The sequence below is a fragment of the Petaurus breviceps genome, unplaced genomic scaffold (genome assembly GCF_028583685.1).
Source record: "Petaurus breviceps papuanus isolate PSGF00001 unplaced genomic scaffold, PetGlider_PUasm1.0 90925, whole genome shotgun sequence".
In the NCBI taxonomy this organism is placed as follows: Eukaryota; Metazoa; Chordata; class Mammalia; order Diprotodontia; family Petauridae; genus Petaurus; species Petaurus breviceps.
In genome coordinates, this window is record NW_027187380.1 from 6,214,876 (window position 1) to 6,236,910 (window position 22,035).

At 35.3% G+C, this 22,035-nt stretch overlaps 1 protein-coding gene across 2 annotated transcripts in view; it reads right to left on the reverse strand.

The window, feature by feature from the left end:
* Positions 1 to 22,035, reverse strand: part of LOC138152432 (vesicle-fusing ATPase) — a 217,056-nt gene that overhangs the window by 151,905 nt on the left and 43,116 nt on the right. For both annotated transcript variants that reach the window (XM_069076202.1, XM_069076203.1), the window contains exons 5-7: positions 12,725 to 12,891; positions 9,540 to 9,647; positions 9,006 to 9,081 (exon numbers count right to left, since the gene is read on the reverse strand). In XM_069076202.1, coding sequence (XP_068932303.1) covers positions 9,006 to 9,081; positions 9,540 to 9,647; positions 12,725 to 12,891 — 351 coding nt within the window. The remainder of the gene's footprint in view (positions 1 to 9,005; positions 9,082 to 9,539; positions 9,648 to 12,724; positions 12,892 to 22,035) is intronic.

Consider the following 22,035-nt stretch of genomic DNA (forward strand, 5'->3'; position numbering starts at 1 on the left):
TCAGTTCAATACAACATTATAATACAGGTTTATGCAAGGTGCTATGTTATGTGCTTGGGATAAAAAAAAAAAAGAAAACAGTCCCCATCTTCCAGGATACTATTTAGGGATACAACATGTACAGAATGTATATAAATAAGTAAACAGCATGTACAAACAAATAAAAGTTATTTCAAGAGGGAGAAGGCACTAACAACTAGAGTGAGCAGAAAAGGTCTTGGGAAAGGGGTAACAACAGAACTATACTTTGGAGATATCTAGGAGATCTATGAGATAGAGATCAGGAAGAAGTACATTGCAGGAATAAGGGACTACTTTTTGCAAAATGCCTCAGGCATATATGAAGAAGAGCATATATGGGGAACAGGTTGTAGGCTAATTTGACTAGAATAGAGAAGTACCTAAAGGAGAGGAATATGAAATAGGGTTGTAAAGTTGGATGGAAACTACCTTTTTTTCAGAAGAAGGTTTTAAATGTTAGGCTCAGAAGACTGCGTATTTTCTTAGAGGCAAAGAGAAATCATCAAACACTTTTGAATATAGGGATGATACGGTCATATCTCTACTTTAGGAATATCAACTAGGCAGTGGGAGTAGAGAAAGACTGGAGTAAGCAGAAGACCAGTTAGGAGGGTATTTCAAAAGTCCACATGAGAGATGATGAAGGTCTGAATTGGGGTAGAAGCTATGGGTTTCTATAAGTGGCAATCCAGCTAAAAAATTTTCAGATTATAAACCCAATTTCATTGTAAAATATTTTATATAAAGAAGATAAAATTTAATCAACCTAGGTTAGAGTCTGACCTAAAACAAGACATTACATTGCCATATTTGAAAAAAATACAAGATAAACAAAATGGAATTATCCTCAGGACACCTGAGGAAAAATTGAAATGTAACATTATTGTTCTTCTAAAACCAGGGAAGAAAAGCATAAAATGAAAAAAAATTTAAATAAGATAATTTCCTGATTCCAATGTCACTGAGCAAAACTTCCTTTAGGATGCACCTTGATTATTTTCTTACACTTGGCTGGCCCCTTGTGGTCAAATGTATAATGTACAATAAATCAATAAACTTTTTCAATTTAAAAAAGTCTTTAAATCACATTTTGCATAGATCATTTAGAGAATTAAAAACTGTATTTCATAAAAGTAATATAACACTATAGAGGAAATAGCACGTGAATTAAATAAAACACATCACTTCAGAAATTCACTGGCAGGGAAATGCTGCTTAACCTTCCTCAGATGTAATGACAAGATATTGTATCTTGGCCTATGAAAATCTCTCATTTCCAACAAGATTACACATAGATGAGAACACTTAAAGTAAGAATGCCAGGTGACCAATGGCAGCCTTCACTCTAATGGGTTCCTTTTCTCAGAGACCACCATCCTGTACATATAATAATGTACACATTCCCCTCAGGAAGCTCTAAATATTGGAGCAAAATATTGCTTCACATATTACCTTAAAAGATGACCATAGTTAGGGATCTTCCCCCAAACACTTTCATCACTATTAAGTCTAGTCATTGGCCAGTTTTAATATGGGAAACATGTCCTACACCAAGAATCAAATGGCATTTGCATTTTTTATTTGCTAGTTTGGACTCATAGAAATAATAACTATTGCTATTTTAAAACATGGGGCTAGTGAATATTACATAAATACACAGCAATGATGACTCCTATGACAGGTTATATAACAAGCAAGTTATTTCTACATCAGACCATGGCACATCTCTCTAAAACTAAAGATAAGGTATACTGATGCAATTTTCATTAATTTGCTTCAGTTATTAAACACTTCTGAAATCTCTCTGTTTCATCCATAATGAGTCATATGCTTTAGTTATGGGAAAAAAACAAAAAACAATTACACATTTTGCATTCTGGTGACATCTGTTAAAGTTACCAAAATAAAAGAAACATAACACTGAACAAAATTAGCTTCCAGAATAAAACATATGCTTTAAAAACCTTCACAGTTAGACACTATTAAGAACAAGATAAATACCCATCTCTTTGAGAATTTATGTGAAACCTGCCTAGAGGCAAGGATATAGAGGAACAAGGCAATTTATTAGAGTCCCTTCTCATCCTACAAGAGTGATTTCATTTCCTAGATATTTCATAATTCACAGATGGAGCCTTCATTTCAAGAGGAGACATAATAATGCTTCTAAGTAAAGCAAAATTGATTTCATAAGATTTTGAACTGTGAAAACACAAGTTTCCATTTCTTAGCATGTTTATTTAAATTATAAGAGAAAGTCTGAGGAATTTTTTTAAATTTTTTTTAAATTACTATTACTATAATTTTTTAAATTACTATTATTATTATCATTAACTTGTTCTTAACTTTTTCAATGGTGCTTAGATAGAAACAATCCTAGGGCACATTGCTATCCTGCTATTAATCTTTTATATGTAATGTTCTATAGACTATGGTACAGGTGTATAAAATAACTACATTCTATAAAAAAATTAGGAGGCAAGCTCATACTCTGGAAGCCCACTGAGAGAATCCTTGCTATAATTCCAGCAGCCAAATTAATTGTACCTCATCTTTCCACATGATTTTCATAATCTCTGCTAGGACTCTATATTTTAGAAGTTTGTTATTCCATGTGGCTAGGCATGAAGAGTATTTGTGGCAGTTAAACTTATTAAAAAACATTGTTCTGAAGTTTTTATGGATTGATGTGAGGTCTGGGTGACTGTGGGCAACAACTTGGGTCTATGATAATGCTCTGGTTCCCAGGCAGTTTAATGACTGATTTCTTCGAGATATTTTCAGGCTGACAGTAGTAAAATGGGAATTTGCCATCTATCAGTTCATGAAAGACAGGTAGATTTTGATGTTTAATTCTAGCTATCAGTCCTTGCTATGCAAGATACTGAGTAGGGAGGGGTGGGTAGGTGGCGCAGTGAGTAAAAGCGCCGGCCCCTGAGTCAGAAGGACCCGAGTTCGGTTCTGGCCTCAGACACTTAACACCCACACAAAAAAAACTAGCCCTGTCACCTTGGGCAAGTTACTTAACCCCAATTGCCCTCCAAAAGGCAAAAAAAAAAAAGGTACTGAGTAGGTTATATATGTTTTCAGACTACACTGATGTGTTGGTCAATGGCTACTCTTTTCCTTGCATAATCTACAATGATCACTAAATCCATTCTCCCTAAGGATAATCCTTTTATAATTTCTGGTGATAAACACCTGGTCCTGAAATGCCATCATAAACGTTTGCATTTTCTACTTTTTTATCCTCATATTGTTAACTGAGTTCATATCATCCACTGAGGGGCTCTGACTCTACTTGTGGACCTTAGCCATTTTGCAGACTCTGTCCAGAGGTAAATAATATTTAATTATATTCAACAAATTTAATAATATGTGCCTATCATTAGCCTTTATTACTGCTCAGTGAAGTGATGCTTTCTTGTTCCTGAAGTATTTCTATAGAATTGTGGGGGCAACTAGAATTTTGGTGCAATAGATAGACCGCTGGGCCTGGAGTCAGGAAGACCTAAGTTCAAATATGGCCTTAGACCCTTAGTAGTTTTGTGACCGTGGGCAAGTCACTTAACTCTGTTTTTCCTCAGTATCCTCAACTGTCAACTGAGCTAAAGAAGGAAATGGCAAACCACTCCAGGATCTTTGCCAAGAATACCCCAAACAGGGTCACAAAAAGTCAAAGACAATCAAAACTGCTCAACAACAACAAAAATAGAGTTTGTACCTGGTAAGAATGTCTACCAATCCTCTTCTTCCTTTATAGTAAGGAAGTATTAACTCTTTCTATATAGCTGCCTTAAGGTTTTGTTAACAGTATTATCAGTTTTTGTTAAGACACTTTCCAAAGTTGCAATGTTCTATTTTGTAGTTCAACATATGTACAATTAAGTCTGGTATTACATATCAACCAACTAACATTACAATTACAATCAATATTACAATCAACTACCAAAAAAATCAATCAATAAGTATATATTAAACATCTACATCAAGTGGAAGGCACTATACTAGCACTGAGGATACAAAGAGTGAAACAAGAAAATCATGAAAAAATGAGTCAATAGCTTGCTAAAGGAGACCCAAAAAATACTGAATAACATCTGAAAAATAAGACTACCCCAAATAGCAAAAGAGGTCCAAAAAGCCAATGAGGAGAAGAAGAATGCCTTAAAAAGCAGAACTGGCCAAACAAAAAAGGTGGTCCAAAAGCTCACTGAAGAAAATAATTCCTTCAAAATTAGAATGAAGCAAATGGAAGCTAGTGACTTTATGAGAAATCAAGACATTATAAAACAGAACCAAAAGAATGAAAAAATAGAAGACAATGGGAAATATCTCATTGGAAAACCACTGACCTGGAAAATAGATCCAAGAGGATAATTTTAAAATTATTGGACTACCTGGAAGCCATGATCAGAAAAAGAGCCTAGATATCATCTTTGAGGAAATTATCAAGGAAAACTGCCCTGATATACTAGAATAAGAGGGTAAAATAGAAACTGAAAGAATTCACTGATCAACTCTTGAAACTCTTTCCCAAAAGGAAAACTCCTAGAAATATTGTAGCCAAATTCCAGAGTTCCAGGTCAAGGAGAAAATATTGTGAGTAGCCAGAAATAAACAATTTGAGTATTGTGGAAATACAATCAGGATAACACAAGACCTAGCAACTTCTACATTAAGGAATCAAGGGCTTGGAGGATGATATTGCAGAAGTCAGAGGAGCTAGGATTAAAACCAAGAATGACCTACCCAGCAAAACTGAGTATAATACTTCAAGAGAAAAAACTGATATTCGATGAAATATAGAACTTTCAAGTTTTTTTTTTAAGCAATTGGGGTTAAGTAACTTGCTCAAGATTACATGGTTAGTTATTTCTGGGTGTGGTGCTAAGTATTTGAGCCCGGATTCAATCCCAGGTCATCCCGACACTGGGGCCAGTGCTCTTACTCGCTGAGCCACCTGGCTGCCCCTCAGCAATTGGGGTTAAGTAACTTGCTCAAGGTTACACAGCCAGGTGTCTCTGGGTAGGTGCTAAGTGTCTGAGCATGGATTCGACCCTCAGGTCATCCCGACACTGGGGCCGGTGCTCTTACTTGCTGTGCTACCTGGCTGCCCCACTTTCAAGTATTCTTGATGAAAAGACCAGAGCTGAATAGAAAATTTGCCTTTCAAATACACAAATCAAGAGAAGCATGAAAAGGTGAAAAGGAAAGGAGAAATCATAAGGGATTTATTAAAGTTGAACTGTTTACATTCCTACATGGAAAGATATTTATAAGTCATGAGACTTTTCTCAGTATTAGGGCATTTGGAAGAGATGATAAATAGATGGATGGATGGTACAGGGTGAGTTGAATATGAAGAGATGATATTCTGAAAAATAAAAACTAAGGAGTAAGAGGAATATATTGGAAGAAAGAGAAAGAGAGTGATAGAATGGGGTAAATTATCTCACATAAAAGAGGCAAGAAAAAGGTTTCACAATGGAGGGGAAATGGGTAGAGGTGAGAGGGAATGAGTGAACCTTATACTCTCATCAGATTTGGCTTAAGGAAGGAATAACATACACACTCAACTGGGTATCTTACCCTACAGGAAAGTAAAGGGGAAGACATAAAGGGAGTTGGAAGGGATAACAGAAGAGAGGGCAGACTGGGGGAGGGGGTAGTCAGAAACAAACAGTTTTGAAAAAGGCTAGGATCAAAGGAGAAAACAGAATAAGTGGAGGGGGGGCGGGATAGGATGGAGGGAAATATAGTTAGTCTTTCACAACATGACCATTATAGAAGTGTTTTGTATAACTACCCATGTATAACCTATTTTAAATTGCTTGCCTTCTCAATGAAGGTGGTTGGGGAGGGAAGAAGGGAGAGAAAATTTGGAACTCAAAGTTTTTAAAACAAATGTTTAAAAAAATGTTTTTTACATGCAAATGAGAAATAAGATATACAGGCAATAAGGTATAGAAATCTATTCTGCCCTACAAGAAAGTAAGGGGATGGGGGGGGGGGTGGTAATAGAAGGGAGGGAAGACTAGGGGAAGGAGTAATCAGAATGCCATCTCAGGATGGGGGGAGGGGAGAGATGGAGAGATAATTTGGAACTCAAAATCTTGTGGAAATGAATGCTGAAAACTAAAAATTAATTAATTAATTTAAAAAGTAAAAATAAAAATCCCTTGGAGCCTATTAAAAAAAAGACTTTGAGAAAGAGGAACAGAATGAAGGGAAGTTCAAATTCTTTAAAACATGCTATTTCCACTTAGCTTTCAGTTCAGGATTTCAGAGAGTCACTTAATAAAGGCATGTCCAGCTTTCTCCTCGATCCATTTAATAGTTCTTGCCTATAGACTAAGATATTTTTAAGCACTGTCTTCATCCATTGGTCAAATTTGATTTCCAGATTCAAGCTAGTTGTTTCCAATTTATCTTTCTTTGACACACATCAAGAATTTTACACATATAAAATCCAAATAACATTTTAATATTACTGGGAAAAGATTCTATTAGATGGAGTTTTCATGTTTTGGAGTTTGGTGGGGTTTTTTTTGGTGGATTAATATAGCTTGTTATCATTTATATGTATCAAATAATTAATAAGATGTTTTACGTGCAGTTCTTTAACTTGGAACTTATATTCAATTCAATTTAGGAGATATGATAATACATTTTTAAGGAACCATAATGGGTTTAAACTGTGTCCCTAAAAATGCTATATTTTATATCAATTGATTTTTAAATTACCATGGCTGTGGCGATGCTTTAGAACAGTTTTCCTTGTAAACATCAAATGCCCTAGTGTAATCACTACATTTGAGTCTATTTTATTTTTTTGCAGTACATGAATATGGGTGAGCACATGACTGTATTAAAGGCTTTGAGATAATCATTCATCCACACTTTTGGGGAGCTTTATTCAATACAGATAATGAGTTGTGCTTCATTCCCCTGAAACTTTTTGGCATACAGTCTTTGCTCTTCAGCCAACATATTATTTCTTGTAAATATGAACAGACTTTGAAAAAAATAAAAAGAGTTTGTTTTGAAGAACAAAAATACAATAATCTGGATAATCTGAATTGTTAAGAGGTTTCCCCTGACATTAAACTTAAATTGTCCTCTTCAAAGCTTCCACCTTTTGCTTCTGGTTCTGTTGTCCAGGTCAAAGAGAACCAGTCCAGGCCCCCTTCCCCATGACAGTCCTCCAACACAGCTATTCTGGGCCCTTAAGTCTAGTCTGCTCAGGTGCAAGCTGTGTTCAAGTATTTGATGTCATAATATTTCAAAGCATTACAGCATTTAATATTTTAAATTTTAATTAATACCACGAAAGAGCTATTTTTTCACCTAATTTATTATCAAACATAATGGGAAAGAGTAGGAAATTATTGTATCTTCCCCACAACAATGTATATGTGCCAGAAAATTAAAAAAAAAAAAACACCACCCCCATACAATCAGTGTATTCCCAATAACTCCAGAAAAATGTAAGTTCTTTGAAAGTAGGGACTTTTCATTTTTCCTTGTACTCCCAGTATCTTGTTCCATGTTGTGCCTGTAGTAAGCTATGAATCAATGTATACTGAAGTGAATTGAACTCAGTAACAAATATAAAGTCCCATGAAGAAATACAGGAAGCAGTGAAGTGCGGTTCTGGAGACCTGAGTTCAAATCCCAAGTCCTAACTCCTGCTTATCTGTGTGACATTCCACAAACTGGTTTATACATCTAAGCCACATTTTCCTCACTTATATAACATTACTTGCACTGCTTACATCACTATAAAAGTGTGACCTATTATTCTTATAAAAGGATATATACCTCTTTTTAATTTATTTTTACCATACCTTTTAGCACTTAATTATGTTGCCTTTTTCAGTTGTCTCATATATATCTTCTGCCACGACCAAATTATACATTCTGTGAGGACAGAAACTTTCTTCCTTATATCACCTATTATTGTGAACATGACACTTTGAATAAAAATAATACCTCCTATGCATACAGTGCTTTAAGGTTTACAAAGCACCTTTCTCACAAAAACGCTGTGCAATGGGTGGTGGAGGTGTTATCTTTCTTACTAAATAAATATCCTATTTAAGAATGGAATAAATGATTTGACAGAATAACTATTTAATGGAATGATTTCCCAATAAAATAAATATTCCTTGCCAAAGTAAGTCAAGATACAGAAACAATAAACAAAAGTAGCAAAAACTTGATGTAAGACTGAGCATCTCATGAATCTTTTTCAGTGTCATTTCATATAATTTGACAGAATTTCAGACTTACGTTGAGAAGGTATAAGAACCACCTCCACTGTTTTCTAACACTACTTAAGCAAAAAAAAAAAAAAAAGCATAACCTGCAAGACATATAGTGCAATATATGATTGGTTAGATTTATTACTATTAAATTTGGTAGTCTCTCATTACAGTAAAGTTAGTTATAAATAACAGTAGATTCTATTTTGCTGGACTATTGTTACTAGCTGTGGCAGGATTCACTTATTGAAAGATTCCCCTAAGATTCCTCTTTAAAGATCCATCAGCTATTGGTCATATGCTTTTCTAATTACCAATGCAATTAACTATGTATTTTAAACTAGGGCTGTACATATGTGTGTATATGTACACACAAATGTATGTGTTTGTAATATATGTTACTTTGTATAAATATAAAAAATTAACAATTATGTGTATATGTATATGTGAAAAATATGTGTGCCTCTTCATTCATGCTTGAAAAAGCCTGACTTCTTCCTTTTACATTTTGTGATTTCTCCATGACCCAGCCCTTCCAAATAACATGGGATCATTTCTTGAATTTATCATTCCCACAGAGTGGCTTTCTTGCAAAGGAAGAATACTTGTTTATTCTTTAAACGATCAGATTAGATCTTAGACCCATACTTAGTGACATTTTAAGATCAAGTCAAAATCCATTCAAGATGTCACCTTTCAAAACACCATAATTCTTACCAATGAGATTGAGAGAAGAATTATCTGCTTTCTCAAATGCAACTTGACTATTTCCAACAACCAGACCGACTTCAATCTGCAATTAGATGGACAAATAATTATAGTCTAACATTGTGCAAATGGTTGCTGGACTGCCTTGCCTAAAGCAAAATCAGATAAAAATAAGATTTGGGGGGGGAGGGGGGTTTACAAAAAGTAAATGACTAAAAAATAGTGATTTAGTTATATATCTTATAACCAGCTTCCACCCTTTATTCTTGGTGTTATCTCTTTTGAAGTAATGTTAATCACAGTGCTGTCCTTAATTTTTTAAAATGTCATCTACATATACCCAGCTTTAATAGCATACTTATCAATACCAAAAATTGTATGTCTGAAAATTGAGAGGCATTGCCTACAAAGATCAACCCTTTCTCCAACTGTGCTTAACAAGGGAAAGAATAACCATGTAAGACAGAACTTAGGAAAATTAATTTTTAACATTTGCATTCAAATAATTTTACTTGTTGTTGAAATATTCAATATGATCCATACCTTCTGTCTTTTCCCTGTAGCAGGTTCTCCCTTCAGGATGCTGGGGTCCATGGCCTCAATATCCTTCACTAACAAACCAAAAAGCTTCTCATTGAAGCTAAACACAAGCTTTGTAGGAAAGAGAAAAGGGAGAAAAATAAAAGTGTAGCAATAGCTTTCTCCATAGTAGCCTCCACCCTCCACAATGTAATTTTTGTCCCAGAGGCAACTCAACAATTGGCCACTAGCTTTATCACTTTTCTATGCTACTTACAAACAGCAAAAAATATTTCAAACAAAAGAATGGTGGCTGAACAACACTGAAGAAAACTCATCCACATTTATATCTTTCATCCCAAACTCCCCAACACTCCAAGAGGAGGATAAATGCTAGGACTGATGGTGAAAGGGAAGTTACTTCCTCTATCCTATTTTCCTAAAAGACATCTCCTTTCCACAGATTTAAATGAACCAGCAATTATAACTGCTTGTGTTCAAGGTCATGATTAAGCTGTCAACTCCCAAGCAAACACACAGGAAGAGGGATGCCCAAGTCATTCATCTGGGAGTGATTTTGATAGTAAAAGTGACAAAAAATCTAAAAGAAAAAAGTGGTTCTCTGGAAAAACCCCCAAAGAAGCAAAAGGCAGGAGAACATTCTGAAGCAGAAGCTTCAACCAAACAAAACAGCAGCAGAGATGACCATATGCTTCAGATTGGTAAAAATGAAATAAGTCATTTCCAAGAAAAGGTCTAAGTGGCATTAGAGAATACTGGATGGATGAGGGCAGTGAAACGAAAACTGGTAGAAAAGGAATTTCTTTACATTCAGAACAATGGAGCCAGTTAAAGGAAAAGTTTTCTGATATTGCTGTCACAGTAAGAAAACTGTAAAATCGGACCAGATTACTGTTTCACTCAAAACTGTACTGTTTTAGTTGTTTTAATTAGTCTGGCTTTTGTTTGCTAAACAATTGATTTTCTAAGTTATTCTATATTTGAACTCCAAAACAACTTGTAAAATAGACCTAATTAATAGGGATAATCAAGGAAACAATATTTTGCAAAAAGGTAACATAGAAAATGAAGTAATATAAAAAAATGTACAGCAAGTTTCTGTGACAAAGACCTCACTTCTCAAATATATACTAAGTACAAAAATGAGTAAGATTTATAAAAAATAAGAGCCATTCCCCAACTGATAAATGGCCAAAGGATAAAAACTGGCAGTTTTTAGAAAAAGAAATCAAAACTATCTACAGTCATATGAAAAAATGCTCTAAATAACTAGTGAGAAAAAAATACTCTAAATAACTTGTGATTAGAGAAAGGCAAATTGAAAGAACTCTAAGGTACCACCCTACAAATAACAGAAATGACAAATGCTGGAAGGGATGAGGGAAAAATAAGTACATTAATGAACTGTTAGTGGAGTAATAAACTGGTCCAATCATTCTGGAGAATTTTGAAATTATGCCCAAAGAGCCATAAAACTATGAGTATACCAGCAATACCACTACTACTAGGTTTGTATCTCAAAAAGATCAAAGAAAAAGGGAAAGGACCTATATGTACAAAAATATTTATTACAGCTCTTTTTGTGGTGGCAAAGAATTGGAAATCAAGGGTATGTTCATCAATTGAGGAATAGCAGAACAAATTGTGGCATATGATTGTGATGGAGAACTATTGTGTTGTGGGAAATGAAAAGATGGTAGTTTCTGAAAAACATGGCAGGACCTATATGAATTGATACAACATAGAGTGAGAAGAACCAGGAGATCATTGTGCCCAGTAACAGAAATGTTGTAATAATGATCAACTGGGAAAGACATGACTACTTTGATGCAAGTATATAACAATCCAAGATAATTCCAAAGAACTTAATGATGAAAAAATGCTATCCACATCCACAGAGAGGACTGATGTACTCTGAGTACAAACTGAAGTACAATTCTCTCACTTTGTTTTTCTTTATTTTTTGAAATATGATTAATATGGAAATATGTTTTGCATGATTTCACATGTATAACTGATATCATATTGCTTGCCTTCTCAGTGTGTAAGGGAAGAGGTGGGAGAGAGAGAATTTAAAACTCAAAATTAAAAAATTAAAAACTATTTTTAAAAAACAACTTTTAATATGAACATTTTTTATTGAGTGAAGTTAACTGTCTCTACTTTACTAAGAAGGAATGCTTTGTATCCATCAGCTGGTGTCCATCAAAATGTGTCCTTTGATAATACTTAATGGTCTTGTCTTAGCTAGCAATACTGAAAGTAAATGCAACAACTCTAGCACATATGTCTGGGTGATGCTGATCTGGAATACTCTCCCTAGCATCCAGCACTGTGCTCTTCCTTTCTAAAGTCAACTCCTAAATAACAATAATAAGAATAAATGATGAAAATAACTGTCATTTGTATGGGGCTTTAAGATTTGCAAAGTATTTTAGATACTTTATCTCAAGGCCACAAGGAAGAGGGCAATTTTGACTATGCAACTGACTGGGTCCATGAAAACAAAACCAGTATGCAATATACATTACAAAAACACAAACATATATTCACAAAAATAGGTATATTCATTCATCTATATATAGATGCCTATATATACACACGTATGTATACACATATATACACACACACATATATATACACATAGATATATATACATGTATATACTTTTGTTTATGTATTTATTCATACAGCCAACATTATATAAAACATATTTTTATTTTGTAAATACCAAATTTTACCAACATGTTATATTTTCCTCCTATGAGGTCCACAGTTAAGAAAATTTAATTTGCTAATTATAACAACTGAAGTTCACAAAGGGGAGACTCTAGCAAATGACATTCTGAAGAAAGTCTCTTAGGTAAACTACAGTAGATGTCCTAGGCATGGTACCAAAGAAGAGGTATCTCAAGGTAAAGAAGGAAATAAAATTGGCATCTGGTATATGAAACAGGATAAAGTGTCTCTACATTTAAGGAAAGGGAAATAGTTATCCATGGGATAAGGGGAGAAAACACATATAACATTCCCATAAACCTATCTTCTAATCTTTCTTCCATTATTACTTTCTCAGACCTACTATGTCCATTAGCCCCCATGAAATAAAATGAATTATCTAATATAATTAGATTAGGATCAGGAATTAGATTATCAGTGAAGTTATGGGGATAAAGAGAAATAAACACCTGTTGTCCCACTGAGAAAGCTTGATTGTTGAACTGTTGGATAAATTCTGCTGCCATCTTGTCAGTGTCATAAGGATTGGAATCAATGCTTTTTTTCTGTAGGAAATCAATCTCAATGGTCATTGTACCAATACATTGCTTTGTCTTGTCAAATGAATATAAGGAAACTAGAAAAAAACAAGAGACATATTATTATAGTGACACCAAAGAATATGCTTCAAGTAACTAAAACTATGCATATCACAAGCACATCACAATGGAAATCTCAATTGTCTACTCAGAATTATCAATGATACTAAAAGGGAATGGAGATAACATAAAGCCACCAGGGGATTCCTTTCCTAGATATTCCTAGATCACAAATCTAATGCATAGGTTTCCCTCCATTCCTTCTAGTAAAGAAATCTCAGACCAAACAACATTTTCCTTGCCCTCACTCTTAGAATGCAAAATAGCATGAGTCAAAGAATACTGTCATATGGCAGGCTTTTTACCCCCAGAGGCGAGGAGAAATGATAAAATAAATGTTTGGCAAGATCTTTTGCTCCAAGAAATTAGTCCACAGACCAAATATACTTGAAGGCTACTGTTATAAAAGGGAATTCTTTCATTAAGGAATCTGAACTGGATTTAAAGCTCTGCTCATCACTTAAAAATATTTACTAAGTATGTTCTACATGGTTGGTACATCATATGAGGTACTGTAGAGTTATTTTCCTCCCTCAGCAAAATAATAATAATAATAATGTTCTTCACCCTTACGGTTAAGGACAAAATAATGATAGCACATATAAAGCTGCATTTAAAACAGTTCCCCACCCAAATCATATCCTAGACCTCTAAGCTGATTCTGGTACTGTTTAATTAGTATTTATTCCATTTTGTAATTAAGTTGTAATAATATGAATCCAGAAATCTAAAAATTATCACAGTAAATATATTTTAAACCACAATTGTTCTAAGGTTATAACTTGTTTTCATATCCTTTGCAATAAATAAGATTATTAAATCACTATACTGATTTCCTATATATAAACTTTATAAGATATAAAAACTATATCAAATGTATAATAGCAATTTTCACACTTCAATTACCACATACCTAGGCTCTGATGACTTCCAATGTTTTGTTTTGTTTTTTAAACCTCCAGGGCAGATCTGTCCCCTGGGGTCCAATTCATCTGCCTTTTGGATATGTCCATTTAAATGTCCAAATGATACCTCAAATTCAACAAGCTTCAAACTATAAATTTAATTCTTAAATCTGCCCCTCTCCCCAATTTTCATTGATGGCATTTCCATTCTTCCAATCACTTAGACTTGAAAGCTTTGAATTATTCTTGGCTCTTCCTTCTCCCTCATAGCTCATATACAAATGGCTGCCAAGTCTACTAATTATACCTTTGTAACAGTCCCATTTTTCCTCCTCTTTCCCTTTCCATTGTCACCATTCTGGTTCAGGACTAATCTCATTTTTCAAAACTATCTTTGATGCCTGATTAACTTTTCTCTGCCTCCAGTTTTTCTTCTCTCCAATTTATCCTTCACAATCACTACCAAAATAATTTTCCTCATGCACAGGTCCGGACATATCACTCTCCTATTCAAAAAACCTTCAGGAGTGCTATATTACCTACCAAACAAAACAGAAGCTGGCAGTCAATCTGAATTTACAGCCTAATTTCACAGTATTTCTCCTCATACACTTTGTACTCTATTAAGGTTGACTACTGTTTCCCAATCTCATCCTAGCCTCTCTCATCTCTGAACCTTTTATATGCCCATTTTAGATTTCTCACTCTGCTTGTTGAAACCTTTCTTTCCCTTAGTTTCAGGGTCCAGTACAGGAACAAACATAACTAGGAGGCCTTCCTTTCCTTCTTCCCGTCCAGTGAATTTGTCCTGATACTTTGACTTGTCCTTGGCACTTGGCATATTCTTTTTTTTTTTTTTTGCCTTTTGGAGGGCAATTGGGGTTAAGTAACTTGCCCAAGGTTACACGGCTATTTTTTTTTGTGTGGGTGTTAAGTGTCTGAGGCTGGAACTGAACTTGGGTCCTCCTGACTCCAGGCCGGTGCTTTACTCACTGCTCCCCCTAGCCGCCCTGGCACTTGGCATATTCTAATTTATGTATTAGCTAGGTATACGTCTCATTGTTCCTACAGGATTGTAAGTTCTAGAGCAGGAGTTTTTAACCTGGGGTTTGGTATATTTTGTAATTGTATTTCAATATAATTGGTTTTCTTTGTAATTCTGTATATTTTATACATTTAAAAACCTTATTTTGAGAAGAGCTGCCTTGTCTTGAGAGACTGAAAAAGGAGTCCATGACATAAAAAAGGTCAGGAGGCCTTACTTTAGCACAAGGCCTGGAACAGATTCTTTCCAGTGCCTGATAGCACCCCTCATATAATAGGCACTTAATAAATGTTTATTGCTATTATAAGATCTTTCATGTAATATACTGTTGCTTAAAAACACATTTGTTTATCCAGCAGACATTAAGCACTTACTACTTAGGTAAAAAGCACTATGCTAGGCATAAGGCATACAAGATAAAACATGAGACAGCCTCTGCCCTCAAGTAGCTTACATTTTACTGAGGTTGAGAAGGAGGGAGGAGAGAATATGATATACATAGGAAGTAAAAGTATAAGTTAGGATGGGTGCGAGGAAGAGATTCAGACAATATGACAGAAAAATTTGAGGAATGAGAACACTTTTAGCTAGAGGTGGGGCATAGGGTCACAAGGAAAAGTTACATTCAAGAGGGAGCATGTAAGTTGAACTTTGAAGGAAAAGAAGGATTTTGTACATCTTCTGAGCTCCTAGTTAATTAATTCTATTTTTTTAATTAAAAACAATGTTGGTGATTCAGTCACTTAGTTAACAAATTATTATTCAGATATTCACTTCCTATATATCAAAACAAAAGTGTCTGCTAAATCATAACAACAGCATTTATATATGATAGGCATTTACAACTACATACTACAAAGACAAATAGCAAAGACAATTCAGCAAGCAGAAATGAGACATCAAATTAAACAGTTCAATTTTAACTAAGCTCCCAAATTCAAACTAAAACATGAAGCTTTGAAGCAATGATCATTAATAATTAAGAACAATGTTTTATCCCCCTTTGATCTAAAAATTACAGTCCTTTACCAATATTAAGCAATTACCAAGAATAAAACAAGGTTAATGAAAGAGAATTAGTGAGAACTAAATGGTAAATGACTATCAGAATGACACAAAACAAGAACCAAAAAAATAATTCTTGATACAAAATTAATTTGATTACCATGCATTACTTTTTAATAAAGTGTTAATTTTTAATAACACATTAGCATTTACTGATCTTGATTTTTAAAGCTGTTAAGCTTGTATATTAAGTTATTCTTCTAAATGTGACACATCCATTTTATATGAATTACTTTAAAGGACATTTCCCCATTTTCTAAGAGGAAATGGAAAGAGCATTAAAGTTGGAGTTGTGGGAAGACATAAGCTGGCCCCAACCTCTCTCCAGCCTTAGTGAAGATTACTTTCTCTCTTGTGCCCTTCAATCCAGCCAAACTTAGCCTTCTCTCTGTTCTTCACACAACACTCAATCTCCCATCTCCATGCCTTTGTACATGCTTGGAATGTACTCTACCTCCACTTCATATTCTCTTCCTTTGAGATTTTGCTAAAGCATCATTTTTTTTTTGCTTTTTGGAGGGCAATTGGGGTTAAGTGACTTGCCCAAAGTCCCATGGCTAGCAAGTGTGTGAAGTGTCTGAGGCCGGATTTGAACTCAGGTCCTCCTGACTCCAGGGCCAGTGCTCTATTCACTACACCACCTAGCCACCCCAAAAGAGCATTTAATTTTTTTGTTTTGTTTTTTGGAGAGGGGAAGGCAAGGCAATTGAGGTTAAGTGACTTGCCCAAGGTCACACAGCTAGTAACTGCTAAGTGTTTGAGTCCAGATTTGAACTCAGGTCCCCCTGACTCCAGGGCTGGTGCTCTATTTACTGTGCCACCTAGACACCCCTCAAGCACCATTTTCTGCATTCAGTCTTTCCCAATCACCCAACTGCTGGTGCCCTTCCTCCCAAACTACCTTGTATTTAACTCTTTTGTATGTATTTGCATTTATTTGCTTTTTACTTATACTATATATATATATATATATATATATATATATATATTTATATATGCCCTTGTTTTCTCCCACATTAGAATGAAAGTTCTTTAAGAGTAGGGGTTATTTCAATCTTTGTTCTTGTATCCCTAGCACTCAGCATAGTACTCAGCCCACATTAGGCACTGAAAATCAAGGTTTTTTTCATTGAGTGATTGTTACAATCTATTTTACTCCAAGCAAAGCTTTTCTTGCTTCTCTAGACTCACTCATTCTTTTGTTCCTTCACTGCACTCAATCTGCCAACTATCCCTCCTAGATTATCTACAACCACAAATGTGTTTAATCAAGATTTGTTTTGCAATTTCAGTACTTGAGGGTTTGAGTTATTTGTTCCTTTAAAAAATATATATGTATATGTGTTTATATATATTTATTATATATGTATATATGTATTATATATGCATATATTTATTATATGTTTGTTATATATGTATATCTATTTATTATATATGTATATAAATTTATTTTATGTGTGTGTGTGTGTATATATATATCTAAACCATCAGGTTTAAGTAGAAGGCCACTACTATTATAGGAAACTAGCAGAACATACTTTCACTGGGCTCAAATGATAACCCAGATTTGTGAAATCTGATTTTTAGAACTGGAAAGGGCCCTATAGGTCTAATCCAATGTACACATTTTACAGATGATGACGCCAAGGAGGCCAAATGGCTTAGCTAACGTCATACAGCAAATTAGCGGCAAAACCAGGAGTAGAACCACAGCTGAACCATAAAGGACCTTAAACATCCTCTAGTATAGCCCCTCATTTTGCAGATTCAATTTTTCAAGCATTTAATATAAGTGGATGTGGAAACTAATGCCCCAAAGAGATTAAGTGATTTTTCCCAAAGTCACACAATGTAAATTGCAGTCTTCTCCCCATTATATCATACACTATCCCCTCTAGGAATTTCCATATGTCTTTATAACACCCCCCAAAAAATCTTTACTAAAAGTTAAACTTTTCCTGTGTTTTTAAATACTATAATTTAGAAAGTGATGCATGAATCTTTTCTTACTAATTATTATTAATACTTGTGCTTTTTTTTTTATCTCTATACTTGCCTTCAGAGAACTACCACAGATCTTCTTGCTCTTCATTTTGGCATTAAATTTCCCCGTTCTAAGGAACTTGACACTGTTTCCAATACTATTCTATCTGAAAGAGTATAACTACAGAAAACCTTTATGGGAAACCTTCTTCCATCAACTTGTTCCTAAAGTAGCTCCCCAGCAAATTTTATTATATTATTTCCAACCCCTATCCTCCTTCTATGAGAAAAAAAGACATATCCCAATAGGCAAGAAAACTTTTTTTGAAAACTTTTAAAAATATTTTATTCTAAACTTAAAACACCAAATAAAAATATTTATTCTACCTATGAAGTAGAAAAGAAAAAGAGGTTTACATGAAACAGTGAATCTCTATTATGTGCAGCTTGCTTTTTCTTTTAAATACAGAAGAAATTCCACAAGTAGTTTGTAAAGCTGTCTGGCTCATCTATATTGTCTGCTTGCCTATACTTCCTGTTCATCTATACTGACTGTTGGTATTCCTTCTATCATCTCCTACACATTCTTTACAATGTTTCAATGACTCTCTCCATCTCTCTCTCTCATTTTGACAACCTCATCCCCTTCTCTGCCCACCTCTCCCTGCAAATTGAGAGAGAAAAAGGAAAAAACAAACCCTTCTAATAAATATGCCTAGTCAAGTAAAACAAATTCCCATTTTGGCCATGTTTGAAAATGTGTCTCTTTCCACACCTTGAATCCATCACTTCTCTTACAAAGGACTGGTAATACACTTTATCATCAGTTTTCTGAATTCACAGTTGATGAATGTATTGAACAGCGCTAAGTCTTTAGAATGTTTTTGTTTATAGGTTGCTGTTATCCAATTAGCTCTAAATCACTTCTCCAAATCAGAGGTTGTCATATAATCTTACTCTTAAAGAAAAAATTAAAAACACTAAACTGTAGCCCTATGTTTGAAAAACTCAAAAATATAAATTGCTATGGAAAGGACTGTCTTTTTAACAATAAATTATGTGAAAACTGTAAAGCAGTTAGTCAGAAATTAGGTTTATAACTCCATAATAAGTGACCTAAATATAAAAGGTAACACATTTTAAAAACTGGAAGAATATAAGAACAGGTTTAAAAAAAAACAAATATAACTAAAATGAAAATTCTTAACTATCCTTAAGAAGAGGATAGAATATCATAAAAGATAAAATAGATTATTTTGATTACATAAAATTAAGATACTTTCATACAGACACATCAATGAAGGTAGAATTAGAAGAGAAACTTTAGAGTAGGAAAATATATCACCAATAAAAACCTATCCAATGTGGCAGAGTGGATAAAGAGCTTGCTTTGGAAGCAGGAAGCTCTGAGTTTACTAATAGATATGTGACTCTGAACACATTCAATTTCTCAGTCCTCTAGGCAGTTATCTAAAACTATGAGCTGCAGAGAAAATGCAGATTTGCACTGGTAGGAGTCTCCTCTTCTGGGAGTTCCATAAGCTAATGAAATTTCAAATCCATTCAGTTCCTATCCCTATTCTATCCAAAACATAGAGAACTAACACACACACACACACACACACACACACACACACACACACACACAAAACTGAGCTATTGAGAAATACAAATTAAAACAACCATAGGGCTTCACTTTACACAATGCACATGGGCAACTACAACGAAAAATGAACAAAGTTGAAGGGGCTGTGGGAAAACAGGAATGTAATGCGTTTTAAAGTAGTTCTGGATTTCAACTGGGAATTATGTAAGAAAAGTAAAAGAGAGGGTGGAGTCAAGAAGGCGGGGTGGAAACAGTACTTCCACAGGGCTCTGACTTCCACCTCCCCCAATTTATGTAAAAAGGGGACTCTGAACAAACTTTGGAGCAACAGAACCCACAAAATGACACAAAGAAGTTCATTTCCCACTGAGGACAGCCCAGCAGGCAGGCAGGAATCAGCCAGCACAGAGCTCTAGGAGCTGACTCCAGCCCCACAGGAGCCAGAGGTTTTAGCCCCAGGGCAGGTCTGACCTGCTGGAGGGACTTCAGATCACAAGCAGCTGTGGTGGTTTCCAAAATTATCAACACATAGATGCAAAGAACAAAGTGTGAGGTCAGTGCAGGGTGGACTTTGGGATCCAGTAGTTGGGAGTGCATCAGCTTTTGCCCCCCAGGCGAGAAGCTGCTGAGGAGCCCCAGCCATGTAGCCACCACCAAGTGGCAGCTTCAGCTCCTGGCCTGCAGAGCGTAGGGGGATCAAGTGACTAGAATGGCTCTTGCTTTAACCTGCTTGGATCTGGATTGAGGTATAGGGTGGAAGTCCTGGGGTGTGCAACCAGCTTGCCAGAGCATGTGGAGGCTTCAGAGAGGGCACCCAACTAATACCTTTGGCAGCTGAGAAACCCCCAGCGTTTGGAACGAAGCTTCCCTATCTGGTGGCAGAGTCCTACTGTGGCAAAAAGCCCCAGGGGTCAAGTGACTGAGGGGCGACATGAGCAGGCAAAGGAAGCAAAATAAACAGGGCACCCCAACTTTAAACTCCTATTTTGGAGACAAAAAGGAGCAAAGCATGAAACAGGAGGAAGACAGTGAAATCAGATCTCCTGTACCAAAAGCTTCAAAGGAAAATACAAGCTGGTTACAGGCCATAGAGGACCTTAAGAAGCAAATAAGCAGATAAGAGAAGTGGAGGAAAATTGGGAAGAGAAATGAGAACAATGCAAGAAAATTATGAAATGAGAGTCAACAGCCTGACTGAGGAAAATAATACCTTAAAAAACAGACTAACTCAAATGGCAAAAGAGGCTCAAAAAGGCAATGAGGAGAAGAATGCCTTAAAAAGTCAAATTTGCCAGATGGAAAAAAAATCTCAAAATCTCACTGAAGAGAATCATTCCTTCAGAATTAGATTGGAGCAAATGGAATCTAGTGACTTTGTGAGAAATCAAGATGCTGTTAAACAGATCCAAATAAATGAAAGAATCGAAGGCAATGGGAAATATCTCACTGGAAAAACCACTGACCTAGAAAATAAATCCAGGAGAAAAAAATTTTAAAATTGCTGGACTACCTGAAAGCCATGATCAAAGAAAGAACCTAGAAATCATCCTCCAAGAAATTCTCAAGGAAAATTGCCTTAATGTTTTAGAACCAGAGGGCAAAATAGAGGTTGAAAGAATCCACCCATCACCTCCTGAAAAAGATCTCAAAAAGAAAACTCCTAGGAATATTATAGCCAGGTTCCAAAATTCCCAGATCAAGGAGAGAATATTACAAGCAGCCAGGAGGAAACAATTTGAATACTGTGGAAACACAATCAGGATAACACAGGATCTGGCAGCTTCTACACTGAGGGATCGAAGGGCTTGGAATATGATATTCTGGAGGGCAAAGGAGCTGGGGTGAAAACCAAGAATCACCTACCCAGCAAAACTGAGTATCATGTTTCAGGGGAAAATATGGTGATTCAGTGCAATAGAGCACTTTCAAGTATTCTTGATGAAAAAACCAGACTTGAATAGAAAATTTGACATTCAGAAACAAGAAGCATGAGAAGGTAAACAGGGAAAAGAAATCATAAGGAACTTATCAAAGTTGAACTATTTACATTCCTACATGGAAAAACGATAATTATAACTGATGAAACTTTTCTCAGTATGAAAATAGTTGAAGGGAATAGAAATACATATAAATACATATGTCTATACAGGGGGGTATATGGGCATATGAATACATACGTGAATGTGTGTGTATATGTTTACAGGTATACATAGACAGAGGGCACAGGACCAACTTAATAGGAAGGGATGATACTTAAAAGGTGAAATTAAGAGGTGAGAGAGGAATATAACGAGAGGAGATGGGGAGAGACAGAATGAGGTAAACTATCTCATAGAGAAAAGGGACAGGAAAATAGTTACAATAGAGGGGAAGAACAGGAAGTCAAAAAGGCAAAACCTTATTCTCATTGAATTTGGCTCAGGGAGGGAATGACATACACACTAAATAGGGTATCTCACCCTACAGGAGAGTAGGGAGGAAGGGGATGAGGGGGGGATGATGAAAGGGAGGGCAGGCT